We start from the raw sequence: 14,789 nt of genomic DNA, 5'->3' as shown, positions 1-14,789 counted from the left end.
GGGACTGATGACCTCATGTGTTAAGTCCCATAGTGCTTAGAGCCATTTGAATTGGAGTGCATGTGGTATCCTGTGCTAGATGTACATCATCTTACTTCACTAAAGGGTCCACAGCCCCATTACCAGTGAACCCACAGTGTGACGTCATCCAAGCGAAATTAGCACAATGGCCTTCTTCACTCGTCGATCCCAAGACTACGATGATTCTGTATACAGCGGCGTTTTATACAAGACTCGTGCTAAAATATCTAAGTACTTTAGATCAAATACGGAGTCACTGAGTAGAAAATGTAGAAATGCAGCGGTCTGCCAGCAGAAATGAACTGCATCTTGTATCGCAGCAAGTTCCACCCTCATCATACATGCCTCAGCTGGCAGTTTGAATACGGAAGACTACTGGAAGCATGGTATACAGTACGTGCTTATGACAGAGTCCCTACTCTTCTAGACGTCCGCATAGATACAATATACACTGACGGAAAAAAATCCCAACATCAAGAAGAAGTTGTGCGACATAAACCTAAGGGGGTAGGCCTCTTTCTACATCTGAAATATGATGTCTACTCAAATTTAGTGCCAGTCGCATGACAGAGGAGCTAGTAGCGCCACTGTGAGGATGCAGATCATGTTTGTTTTAAATGGACGCTGTAAGAGTCGTGAGTGATAGTTAAGTTGAGACTGGATGAGATGAGTTGATGTTATTCAAGAACGCCTTTAAGTGACAAAGACGCCACTATCAGAACCTCACTGAGTTTGAACGAGATTGTGTAGTAGGAGTGTGAGAATCTGGACGTTCGTTCTGTGACATTGCAGAAGGTTTTGACAGGAATGCAGCTACTGTACATAACTGCTGGAAGTGGTGGTCATTAGAGAGTGCTATCGCAAGAAGACCAAAACGCGGACGGCCACCTGCCGCTACCTATAGGGAAGATCCTAGTGGACCTTCGTGTTCGGCGTATGGCTCTGTCGTATCGTACCGCATCTTCAGCAGCAGCCTGGCGAGCAGGTGGCACCACAGTACCACAACGGACTGTTGCTTCTAGGACAGCTCCGAGTCACACGACCTGTAGCGTGCATTCGATTGACCCCAAACTACCTCCATTTGCGACTTCCTGGTGTGTCAAGCAAGAGCTCATTGGAGGACAGGATGGAGGTCTGTTGTGTTTGCTGATGAAAGCTGGTTCTGCCTCGGCACCAGTGATGGTCTTATGTTGGTCAGAGTGAGCCCAATTAAGGGCCTGCAACCAGCCTGTCGGCGTCATCCGTAAACAGTATCAATCGACTCTGTATTGGCCGACCAAGTGCAACAGGCATGGAACAGATAAACTGACATCTGGCACCTGTACAACACTATGTATGCATGCTTGCATTCAACTTTCCGGCCGTCACATCGGTTTTTACTGTACTAGCATTTCACATTTGTAATGTCTTACCTCGCACTTACATTAACATGTGATGTTGCAATGTTAATTACTTAAATATGTTACCTAGAGAAACATATTCTCTAAATTTATCATCATCATCAATTTTCTACACTATTAGCAGGTCCTTTGCCTCTCCATTTTCTGCGATCCATTGCCTCCTTCTTAAGGCTGCTGTATGTTGTACCGTCCGTCATGTCATCCAGTACCTGGAATCTCTTCCTTCCTCGCTTCCTTTCCCTTCTAAATAACCTTCTAAAACTGTTTTTATCAGTCCGTCATTCTTTCTTAATATATGCCCAATCCAATTTCTTTTTCTTCTTTTTATTACATCTAGTAACTGTCTTTTCTCTCACACTCTTCTCAGTACCTCTTCATTTTTTACTCTGTCCATCCAACTTATTCTTTCCATCCTCCGCCATGTCCCCATCTCAAAAGCCTCCAGCTTTTCTCTGTCTTTCTTCCTCAAAGCCCATGTTTCAGCGCCCTATAGAAGAACACTCCATATAAGACATTTTATCAGTCTCTTCCTGAGTTCTCTGTCCAGACCGCTGCAAAAAATTCTTCTTTTCTTATGAAATACCTCTTTTGCCTTTGCTATCCTTGTTTTAACTTCTGTGGTGCACTTCCAGTCGGTGTCTATCCTGCTTCGAAGATACTTAAAATTTTGCACCTGTTCTAGTATTTCTATATTCAGAATAATTTTTATTTCTTTATTTCCCCCTAGTGCCAATACTTTTGTTTTCTTTGTGTTAAAGAAAATTAACACAAAGATAAACATTAATTACTGTACATTAATTACAGTACTGGCCATTAAAATTGCTACACCACGAAGATGACGTGCTACGGACGCGAAAATTAACCGACAGGATGAAGATGCTGTGATATGCAAATGATTAGCTTTTCAGAGCATTCACACAAGGTTGGCGCCGGTGGCGACTCCTACAACGTGCTGCCATGAGGAAAGTTTCCAACCCATTTTTCATACGTAATCAGCAGTTGACCGGCGTTGCCTGGTTAAACGTTGTTGTGATGCCTCATGTAAGGAGAAGAAATGCGTACCATAACGTTTCCGACTTTGATAAAGGTCGGATTGTAGCCTATCGCGATTGCGGTTTATCGTATCGCGACAATGCTGCTCGCGTTGGTCGAGATCCAATGACTATTAGCAGAATATGGAATCCATGGGTTCACGAGGGTGATACGGAACGCCGTGCTGGATCCCAACGGCCTCGTTTCACTAGCAGTCGAGATGACAGGCATCTTATCCGCATGGCTGTAACGGACAGTGCAGTGACGTCTCGATCCCTGAGCCAACAGATGGGGACGTTTGCAAGACAACAAACATCTGCACCAACAGTTCGAAGACGTTTGGAGCAGCACGGACTATCAGCTCGGAGACCATGGCTGCGGTTACCCTTGACGCTGCATCACAGACAGGAGCGCCTGCGATGGTATACTCAACTACGAACCTGGGAGAACGAATGGCAAAACGTCATTTTTTCGGATGAATCCAGGCTCTGTTTACAGCATCATGATGGTCGCATCCGTGTTTGGCGACATCGCGGTGAACGCACATTGGAAGCGTGTATTCGTCATCGCCATACTGGCGTGATGGTATGGGGTGCCATTGGTTACACATCTCGGTCACCTCTTCTTCGCATTGACGGCACTTTGAACAGTGGACGTTACATGTGTTACGACCTGCGGGTCTACCCTTCATTCGATCCCTACGAAACCCTACATTTTAGCAGGATAATGCACGACCGCATGTTGCAGGGCCTTTCTGGATACAGAAAATGTTCGACTGCTGCCCTGGCCAGCACATTCTACAGATCTCTCACCAACTGAAGACGTCTGGTCAATGGTGGCCAGTCACTACTCTTGATGAACTGTGGTATCGTGTTGAAGCTGCATGGACAGCTGTACCTGTACACGCTATCCAAGCTCTGTTTGACTCAATGCTCAGGCGTATCAAGGCCGTTATTACGGCCAGAGGTGTTTGTTCTGGGCACTGATTTCTCAGGATCTGTGCATCCAAATTGCGTGAAACTGTCAGTTCTATAATACATTTGTCCAGTGATTACTTGTTTATCATCTGCATTTCTTCTTGGTGCAATTTTAATGGCCAGTAGGGTATTTTTTGATTTTAAAATTTTTATCTGTCAGGTATATTATGTTGCCTCCAGATACTGTCTTAAAAATGGCCTTGAAGTTTTATTGTTCATGTTATCCTCATAGCCAAAGGTAGTATCAGTTATAATTTGTGGTTGCGATTACTACTGGAGAGGAAGTTGTGGGTAAAGGAGGTTGGATGTAGGTTGGTTGGTACTAACAGATGTTATGTGCGGTGACAGTGGGAATGGAATGTGGGGAGGTGTAGACTTTTGATCTGGTGGGAAGATCGACAGCGGCGGATGGCGGCGAGCGGCGTCGAGTGATGTAGGCGGCGCGGAGTCACCAGATCGTAGTATTACTGAGAGCAGGGTCCTTGGTCGCTGTCCACCTTTGTCACCTCTGCCTGAACCTTCCACTGTTTTGCAGGAAGATTGGTGTAAGACTACCTCTAAAACCGTAGAAGACCTCTATTCATCCACTCCGAAACGACTGGACGTTGTTTTAAATGCCAAAGGTTTCCCTACACGTTACTAAGATTGGTAATGTGTTGTTGTGTTCTCATATTTTTGTCAACCCCTAGTATTTCCTTATTTGTGTATAAAACTACCAACTTCCGCATAAGACAGCAAGCGGTTTCATCTTCAAAACAGATGAATGGTAATTTCTAAATGTTCTACCGACTCTAAATACTGTCTTATAGGGTTGTGAAGAGTGAAACGCCGTTGAATTCGTACGATACTGGCGCATCGCAAAATGCGTAGTCGATATCGATATCTACGTAGTTAATAAACCCCTGTAGCTATCAAAAGAGACTATACCTTTTAATGAGGCCATTTCACAATTCAAATGGGTCACAGCGCTGGTGACAGGTGCTGTTCGAGGGTTTAACGTCGACTCACCTCGGAAGATGTTCTCCGTAGTTGAGAATGAAACGTCAAGGAGAAGAAGTTCTACAGATCGACCAAGGCAATTTAGCCCGGAAGTGTTTACTGATGATCGACTAATGGTCTGAGAGTTGTTCTCTCAACCTCCTGTGCAAGCGCTTGGTTGCAAATTGCAGAAATGTTGAAAGGGGGCTGGGTCCTCAATCTGACTACAGTGTGGAAACTATGTCCAGGCGTTTTCGATTGTTTCATACTTGTTATAATTTGCACAAAAAGAACAAGAATTCTACAAGTTACTAATATGTCAGGAATGACATCGGAGTATCAACAAGTAACTTGAAGAGCTCCTAGTAATGGACGCAGTGCATTGGTGGGTGGGCCGCAAGGGAAAAACTAGTAGGACGCAACGATAGACATTGCTTGATATAATTTCAGCCAAAACTTACGAGGTGCGATGGTACAAAAGCAAAACATTGACCTAAATCCGAGGATTAACTACACCTCCTCAGCACTGGTTGAGCAAACTGCGCGCCCTGTGCGAATCCGATTCGCGAACTTGTCTTTCACACACGAGTCAAAGCAAGACAACTGATAGAATTAAGTAAACTACGCTTCGCCTAGAAGTTCCGTATGGTTGTATAAGTTCTGCCCGGCCTAGCTCGCTGTGGACCGATGCAAGGATTACCGCCGACCACTGTGGCTGAGTGGTTCTAGGCGTTTCAGTTCGGAACTGCGCTGCTGCTACGGCCGCAGGTTCGAATCCAACCTCGGGCATGGATGTGCGTCATGTCCTTAGATTAGTTGAGTTTAAGCAGTTCTAAGTCTAGGGGACTGATGCCCTCACATGGTGTCCCATAGTGCTGAGAGCCATTTGAGCCATTTTTGCAAAGCTTACCAAACGAAAGTCTGCTAGCACCAGAGTGAGGGACTCTGCCCTCCTCAGGGCCTCTCACCAGGAACTGGTAGTCTGTTCCCGAGCGCATCTATTGCCAGAGCGCTTCTCTCTTGATCCTCCTAACTTAGTTCGGAGCTCTACTTGGCGTTTCCGTGAGGAAAAACGTGCATTTTCTTGCCTCACCCAATCAGAGCTGTGTAGCTACTCCAACTCCAGATGAAATTTTGAGACTGGCTAATGGGATTTTACCACACACAAATGTAAGAATTGTATTTTACGGGGTTGTGTGGCGCCAGCTTCTCGTGGCGATGACTGCTTTGGAAAAAAAAAAACACCGCTGGCCATTGAAATTAGTACACCACGAAGATGACGTGCTACAGATGCGAAATTTAACAGACAGGAAGAAGATGCTGAGATATGCAAATGATTAGCTTTTCAGAGCATTCACACAAGGTTGGCGCCGGTGGCGACACCTAAAAGAGTGCTGACATGAGGAAAGTTTCCAACCGATTTCTCATACACAAGCGGCAGTTGACCGGCGTTGCCTGGTGAAACGTTGTTATGATGTCTCGTGTAAGGAGGAGAACTGCGTACCATCACGTTTCCGACTTTGATAAAGGTCGGATTGTAGCCTATCGCGATTGCGGTTTATCGTATCGCGACATTGCTGCTCGCGTTGGTCGAGATCCAATGACTCTTGTTCGTATTGAGGGCACTTTGAACAGTTGACGTTACATTTCAAATGTGTTACGACCTGTGGCTCTACCCTTCATTCGATCGCTACGGAACCCTACATTTTAGCAGGATAATGCACGACCGCATGTTGCAGGTCCTGTACGGGCCTTTCTGGATACAGAAAATGTTCGACTGCTGCCCTGACCAGCACATTCTACAGATCTCTCACAAACTGAAGACGTCTGGTCAATGGTGGCCGAGCAACCGGCTCATCGCAATATGCCAGTCACTACTCTTGATGAACTGTGGTATCGTGTTGAAGTTGCATGGGCAGCTGTACCTGTACACGCTATCCAAGCTCTGTTTGACTCAATGCTCAGGCGTATCAAGGCCGTTATTACGGCAAGAGGTGTTTGTTCTCGGTACTGATTTTCAGGATCTATGCACCCAAACTGCGTAAAAATGTAATCACATGTCAGTTTTAGTGCCCGATACATAGTGCCCACTCTGCCGATTAGAGCTGCACCAAGAAAGCCTCTCCACGACCTCCGAGGTGATGCAGGTGTAGAATCTTTAGGGACGGCCTATGTTTTCCCCGCCAAGTGCCAGTGGGAGGCACCCGGTGGCCGTAGCCTCGATATTCACTGGAAGGCCCCGGAGCTGACCGCGCGTTTATTGCCGCTCGCCACGGTCGCCACGACGGCGGCCGTGTCAGGCACCGTCGGCGGCGGCGCATGCGCCGTGGCGCCGCCCGCGCACCCAGCGACGGCGCGATGCCTGTGGCGGGCAGTGCTGCTGCCGCCCCGCCGCCGCCGCCATGTTGCTGTGCCGCGTCGTAGCCTACCGGCCCGTGCTGCTCGCCACACTGCGGGTGAGTCCGGAGACCCGACAGCAGCGACCGCCGCGCGCAAACACTTGCACGCGCCTTCACGTAAACGCACCAACTAACGACTCCGGCTCGTCACATTCGGTGCCACAGCCTTTCGATTTTTCTTAACAGACGATGTTACATCCCCTAGCTAGTGTACAGGGTGATTCAAAAGTCATGCCCCTAGGACAAGCAGCGTAAACCGGAACTCTGCCGAAAAAAAAACCTTGTTCACTAGACGTGTTTCACAGTAGCGAAGATTAACACGTCTTCACAGCTCGTAACGTGTGCATTTTATAATGCATGTTTACTGCGCATTTTTTCCTTGTTTCGCTCCAGACTACCAAATCTCAAAACAAGGACAGCAAAGAGCTTAATGTAGAAGACGTCTTTATTACCGTACCGAAGACGAAGAAGTGCTCATAGCTCGTAAGGTAGGCTTGTTAGAGTCCATATTTACTGTACATTTATTCCTTGCTTTGGTTCATACTACCACCTCTGACCGAGCGAGGCGGCGCAGTGGTTAGCACACTGGACTCGCATTGGGGAGAGCTACGGTTCAGTCCCGCGTCCGGCCATACTGATTTAGGTTTTCCGTGATTTCCCTAAATCGCTCCAGGCAAATGCCAGGATGGCTCCTTTGAAACGGCACGGTCTACTTCGTTCCTCGTCCTTCCCTAATCCGATGAGACCGATGCCCTCGCTGTTTGGTCTCTTCCCCCAAACAACCCAACCCCAACTACCACCTCTGAAAGTTCGTCGATGGATTTGTGGTTCAGCCTCTTTGTCCTCTCAGCCATGGCTTTTGCACTACCCTGATACCGGAATACTATCCCAGTTAAGATATATAGATAAAACGATTATCGCAGTAGTCTAATTTGCGAACGCTCTGTTAAATCGGCACGTAAAAGTCCCCTTTCAAAATCATTTTGTTTGTATCGGGAAACAAAACGGCGCTTTCCGTCGCCACTTGGCGACGCCTGAAAGACGTGACGAGCAATGTTCGTCTGGGCTGACTTCAGCTGCACATTCCAAAAAGATGTTGTCGTTATTGTGGTCTTCAGTCCTGATACTGGTTTGATGCAGCTCTCCATGCTACTCTATCCTGTGCAAGCCTCTTCATCTCTGAGTAACTATTGCAACCTACATTCTTCTAAATCTCTTTACTGTATTCGTCTCTTGGTCTCCATTACGATTTTTATCCTCCACGCTTCCCTCCAGTACTAAATTGGTGATACCTTGACGCCCCAAAATGTGTCCTATCAACCGATCCCTTCTTCTAGTCTGGTTGTGCCACAAAATTCTTTCTCCCCAATTCTGTTCAGTACCTCTTCATTAGTTACGTGATCCACTCATCTAATCTTCAGCATTCTTCTGTAGCACCACATTTCAAAACCTTCTGTTCTCTTCTTGTCTAAACTGTTTCACTTTCATACTTGGCTGCTCTCCGTACAAAAACTTTCAGAAAAGACTTCCTGACACTTAAATCTATACTCGATGTTAACAAATTTCTCTTCTTCAGAAACGCTTTCCTTGCCATCGCCAGTCTACATATCCTCTCTACTCCGACCATCATCAGTTATTTTGCTGCCAAATAGCAAAACTGATCTACTACTTTAAGTGTCTCATGTCCTAATCTAATTCCCTCATCATCAACTGGTTTCATTAGACTACATTCCATTATCCTCAAATTCCAGATACCTACCAAAATACAAGAGAAAATGCGCCGGATGTCTCTTAGAATGAACACCCTCTTCGCACATCTACAGAGTATCAGGGCTAGAGGTGTACAAAAACATTTGTTTGTATTTCAGAACCTGTTAAGGTTTATTACTTTATTTCTCCAACATTGTATGGCTCAAATGGCTCTGAGCACTATGGGACTTAACTTCTGAGGTCATCAGTCCCCTAGAACTTAGAACTACTAATACCTAACTAACCTAAGGACATCACACACATCCATGCCCACCTAGAACCGCTCGGCCACTTCGGCCGGCTCGAACATCGTACACAGGAGCTTAAATTACTATGCACATTGGTACAGTTCAATATGGGCACCGTTTGTAGTTCGACAGATATCGATACGGTACACCACTTCTCACCTTATGTCCATAAACGTGACCTCTAGTGCAACGTAGATCCGTTGTTTCAGATTACCACATCTCGAACCATAATGCGCTGAAATCCATCGGAGTCAGATTTGGAGACAGAGAGGGCCAGTTAAAAGGACCGAACACGCGGGAAACGTCTCATGGAGAAATGTGGTAACTTTTCCATGGCTGGGGAGGGAGCACCATCCTGCTGGAAAACGACGTGCGGAGCCATCTTTGGAATTGGATACGTGTACCTTGCCACTATAGACGCCGTAAAAAATGGACCAATCACGCCATGTTTATGTAATCCCACTCACACATTAACTTTTGGTGTGTCCTTTCGTACGCAGTCGTTTCTCCTGGAGTCTAACCTCCCCTTATTACTTTGCCACAAACGTGGAAGGCGAATTCATCATTGAACATCACTGCAATATTTCAACAGCAAATTCACATCGTTTGCATTGATCCTCAGGCATAATGTGATGCAGAAGTTGAAGTTTGTAAGCACGCAACCGCAGATGTTTCTGCACAACGTAATGCACCGTCGAACGAGACCCACGAGAAAGGCCGCGGCGCTTACGTCACGAAGGTAGGCCTGAACTCGCTCGCTCAGCTCAGCAGACAAATACGTTTCTAAACCTGTTAGCTCGCAGTTGGGCGTGTACGTACTAAAGAGAATCGCATCTTCTACTGGAATCTGCTATTATGAAGTCTTACTGATTAACAGTACTACAACAAAATTTAATTTAAGATCAATACTCGCTTGAAATGGTACAACGGGTTGCTGACAGCAGTTAGTCTCTTCTGCTTGACAGTTCTCATTTCATACAAGGAGTGGTGCCTTATGCAACTGATAATCATTCTGGCATGATTTTAATTTTATTGTACGCCAGTACAACCGTAACAAATTAAAACTAGAGCTATGAACTTCTACGTCTACATCTACATCCATACTCCGCATGCCACCTGACGGTGTGTGGCGGAGGGTACCTTGAGTACCTCTATCGGTTCTCCCGTCTATTCTAGTCACGTATTGTTCGTGGAAAGAAGGAATGTCGGTATGCCTCTGTGTGGGCTCCAATCTCTCTGATTTTATCCTCATGGTCTCTTCGCGAGATATATGTAAGGGGGACCAATATACTGCTTGACTCCTCGGTGAAGGTATGTTCTCAAAACTTCAACAAAAGCCTGTACCGAGCTACTGAGCGTCTCTCTTGCAGAGTCTTCCACTGGAGTTTATCTATCATCTCCGTAGCGCTTTCGCGATTACTAAGTGATCCTGTAGCGAAGCGCGCTACTCTGCGTTGGATCTTCTCTCTCTCTTCTACCAAACCTATCTGGTACGGATCCCACACTGCTGAGCAGTATTCAAGCAGTGGGCGAACAAGTGTTCTGTAACCTACTTCCTTTGTTTTCGGATGGCATTTCCTTAGGATTCTTCCAATGAATGTCAGTCTGGCACCTGCTTTACCGACGATCAACTTTATATGATCATTCCATTTTAAATCACTCCTAATGCGTACTCCCAGATAATTTATGGAATTAACTGCTTCCGGTTGCTGACCTGCTATACTGTAGCTAAATGATAAGGTATCTTTCTTTCTAGGTATTTGCAGCACATTACACTTGTCTACATTGAGATTCAATTGCAATTCCCTGCACCATGCGTCAATTCGCTGCAGGTCCTCCTGCATTTCAAGTACAATTTTCAATTGTTACAACCTCTCGATATACCACAGCATCATCCGCACAAAGCCTCAGTGAACTTCCGATGTCATCCACAAGGTCATTTATGTATGTTGTGAATAGCAACGGTCCCACGACACTCCACTGCAGCACACCTAAAATCGCTCTTACTTCGGAAGACTTCTCTCCATTAAGAATGACATGCTGCGTTCTTCCGATCATTGTAGTACTAATAACCGTAAGGCTCCATAATAACGGATTCCAGTAGAAGGTGAAATTCTAGTTTGTACGTACACAGTTACGACCTAACAGGTGTAGAAGCTTAGTTTGTCTGTAGAGTTGGGCGAGCGCAGGCCTACCTTGATGACGTACGCACCGCGGCCTGTCTTTCTCGTAGGCCTAGCCATCTAACAGCGGATGGCTAGTTCCTTACTAGCTTCTCTAATGTATTAGATGGGCTTCTAGACAATGCTTCGCGCTCACGTTCCACAGTCTCTTGACTCACATGTGTTCTAGGATGTTTCTCGAAGAGTTCTGTCCCAGTGACAAGTAAATTTACGTGTGGTAGGACCCAAATTCCATTCTCTTCTTTTACCCCGCTGAACATATGTTACAGATTTTAACTCTGCTAAGAATAGCGCACACTGCACCTTTCGTTGTGGCATCCTCGTGCTGAGCGTAAAGCGTGCATCTACCTGGTGCACAGTAAATATAAGTATCTGGTGAAGATCACATCTTGGAGAGTGGCTCTCATCGACTGCGTTTTTACCCAGAAACATAAAATGTTGAGTTCTTTCGTTGTAAGAATTTTTTTTATACACCTCTGGATCGGACACTCTATATACGGGTTGCTTGTTTTAAATTGAGACAGATAAATATAGCGAAAAAGATGCATCGTAAAAAAAAAAAATTATCTGGGTGAAAAGTCAATAGTAGTAAAGGGTCTGTGCTACAACTGGCCAACTCCTAACAGCCCGCAATTGTTAGTTCGGTTACTGCTGCTACAATGGCAGCTTATCGAGATTTAAGTGAGTTTTATCGTGGTGATATAGTCGGCGCACAGGCCATGGGACACACCATCTCCGAGGTAGCGATGAAGTGGGGATTTTCCCGTACGGTCATTTCACGACTGTACCCTAAATATCAGGAATCCGGTAAAACATCAAATCTGTGACATCGCTGCGGCCGGAAAAAAATCCTGAAAGATCACGATCAACGACGACTGAAGAGAATCGTTCAAGTGACAGAAGTGGAACCCTTCCGCAGATTGCTGCAGATTTCAATGCTGGGCCACCAACAAGTGTCAGCGTGCGAACCATTCAACGAAACATCATCGATGTGGGCTTTCGGAGCCGAAGGCCCACTCGTGTATCCTTGATGACAGGACGACACAAAGGTTTACGCCTCGCCTGGGCCCGTCAACACCGACATTGCACAGTTGGTTACTGGAAACATGTTGCCTGATCGGACGAGTCTCGTTTCAGATTGTGTCGAGCGGATGGACGTGTATGGAGACAACCTCATGAATCAATGGACCCTGCATGTCAGCAGGGGACAGTTGAAGATGATGGAGGCTCTGTAATGGTGTGGGGCTTGTGCAGTGAGAGGGATATGGGACCCCTGCTATGTCTAGCTACGACTCTGACAGGTGACACGTACGTAAGCATCCTGTCTGATCACCTGCATCCATTCACGTCCTTGGTGCATGCCGACGGACCTGGGCAATTCCAGCAGGACGATGCGACACCCCACACGTCCAGAACTGTTACAGAGTGGTTACAGGAACACAAATTCACATACAAATACAAGGGCTTCTTGAAAAACAATGCCTCCGAATTTTATGTGTGAAATCTCTTAAAGCTTTTTACGTAACATAAACGTTTGTAACATTGCACATCTATATTCTTCACCTATAAATTTTTTATCTCAACTTAGTCACTCTGGCGACGAACACTCTTCTCCCAACGAGACGCCAGTCTGTTGATACCGTCACGCCGACCGGGTGGCCGAGCGGTTCTAGGCGCTACAGTCTGGAACCACGCGACCGCAACGGTCTCAGGTTCGAATCCTGCCTCGGGCATGGATGTGTGTGATGTGCTTAGGTCAGTTAGCTTTAAGTATTTCTAAGTTCTAGGGGACTGATGACCTCAGAAGTTAAGTCCCATAGTGCTCAGAACCACTTGAACCATTTTTGCTACCGTCACTGTAGAATCCTTGACTTCGTTGACGGAGCCACAACCGCACCTCTGCTTGCACAGCTTCATTACTATAAAAGTAGTTCGCCCCGATAGCTGAGTGATCGCCAGCACGGTAGCTCAGCGTGTTCGGTCAGAGGGTTAGCTGCCGTCTGTAATTAAAAACTGAGTTAATGGATCAACGACGAAATGAAACGGGTGTCTTGCGACGTCCGCCCCGAGCAGATACATCGAACTAAAACGAACAAAATGAGATTTTTTTAAAAAAAGTGGTCAGCGTGACGGGTTGCCTTCCTACAGGACCGGGTTCGATTCCCGGCTGGGTCGGGGATTTTCTTCGCTCAGGGACTGGGTGTTGTGCGTTTTCATCATCGTTTCATCCCCATTGGCGCGCAGGTCGCCCAATGAGGCGTCCAAAGTAATAAGACCTGCATCAAGGCGGCCTGACCTGCCCCGCAAGGGGCCTCCTGGCCAATGACGCCAAACGCTCATTTCCATTACTCTCAAAGTGAATTCCTCGAAGGTGTTTTTTCCTTATGGGTCCTCGTCCTCCATCGACTCCTTTCCCCCTCCCCCCCTTTGTTTTTCCTTTCCATCCCCCCTTTTTATTGTCCCATCATCTGTCCATATTCCCCCCAACTGCCCTCGACTGTGGTATGTCATATTTGCCAACATTTTAGTGCAGTGTTCAAATGAATTTTCAGTGTTGTTCGTCTTTCCAAAGTGTTGCGAACAGAAATCATGCTGTCGCTGGGTGTGAATTTTATGTCTCTTGCGAACAGAAACCAGACTGTCGCCGTTTGTTTTAATAGTCTGTCTATTATTTTACCTGTCTGCTTCATATGTATTTTAATTAGCATCACCATCCCTTTGTTCTATGTTTTAAGTTCCACGATATTTTCGTCATGTTTCTCCGATTTTATCGCCCGTTTTTATTATTTATTATCTTCATGTTTTTAAAACAAATTCTGTAGGCTGATGAGCGGCATACTAAGCTGCTGCCAGCCCGCTCTCTTCGGGGGGAATCGAAACACTCAATAAGGACAACAACAAAAAAATGTGCGTCCGCCGCGCCCGCTTCAACCTTCCGATGGCCGGGTCCCACGCTGTGCTTAGCTGCAGGCCGCCGTCTTTATTGAGCGTGTTGTCACAAAATTTTATTTCTATCGCTTCTTTTATTATGCTATCTCAAAAACTGTTAGTCCGTGTGATAATAGCTGCCTCGTCGAATGCAGTACGATGATCGTTTTCGAATGAGTGCTCTGCTACCGCTGATTTCTCTGGGTACTGTAGACGGAAACATCTATCATGTTCTACACAGCGCTGTTGAATGGTGAGCTCAGTCTGTCCGATATAGAACTGCCCACACCCACATGGTGTTTTATATACTCCTGGCGTTCTGAGGCTTACGTCGTCATTCACAGGCCTCAAGAGTTGTCTAATTTTTACTGGAGCCCTGAAGACCGAATCGATTTTATGTTTCTTTAGGAGCCGGCTTTTCTTTCCTGTTATAGAACCACAGAACCGTCTCAGATTCTGAAAACTTGCCGAAGGAACTGAGCCACTTACGGAAAGTATTAAAGGAAAACTGCTACAACAATCGCCAGATTTCACAAGCTATCTTTCCGAAAATACGTAAGCAGAAATACTCCAAGGAGGACTCGAAGAAGTTTGCGTTCTTGTCGTTATGTGGCTCAGTAACAGGAATGGTAAGCCGGCTGCTAGAGGCATAAAATCGATTCGGCCTTCAGGGCAAACAAAATTTTTAGCCTGGTTGGCATTGTCACTTTATAAAAAACGTGATGAAACTGTGATCAACACTCACGGCCCGTGCTGCAGTGTCGTCGTTAGCAGACTGCTATTACAGCTCCTATGTATGTGGTAATCCCTCATCTTCAACCAGCCGCGCGGTAGCCTTGCGGTCTGGGGCGTCATGTCACGGTTCCCGCGGTTC

The 14,789-nt window shown here is 46.2% G+C and overlaps 2 protein-coding genes across 2 annotated transcripts in view; both read left to right on the top strand.

The window, feature by feature from the left end:
* Positions 1-6,941, top strand: part of LOC126278915 (uncharacterized) — a 123,583-nt gene extending 116,642 nt beyond the window's left edge. Inside the window, exon 6 of the mRNA XM_049979189.1 lies at positions 6,512-6,941. Coding sequence (XP_049835146.1) covers positions 6,512-6,941 — 430 coding nt within the window. The remainder of the gene's footprint in view (positions 1-6,511) is intronic.
* Positions 1-14,789, top strand: part of LOC126278654 (proline-rich protein 36-like) — a 443,922-nt gene that overhangs the window by 87,373 nt on the left and 341,760 nt on the right. The window lies entirely within an intron of this gene.

This window comes from Schistocerca gregaria, chromosome 6 (genome assembly GCF_023897955.1).
Source record: "Schistocerca gregaria isolate iqSchGreg1 chromosome 6, iqSchGreg1.2, whole genome shotgun sequence".
Taxonomy (NCBI): domain Eukaryota; kingdom Metazoa; phylum Arthropoda; class Insecta; order Orthoptera; family Acrididae; genus Schistocerca; species Schistocerca gregaria.
Note: the sequence above shows the minus strand (reverse complement) of the source record. Positions and strands in the feature narration are given on the sequence as shown.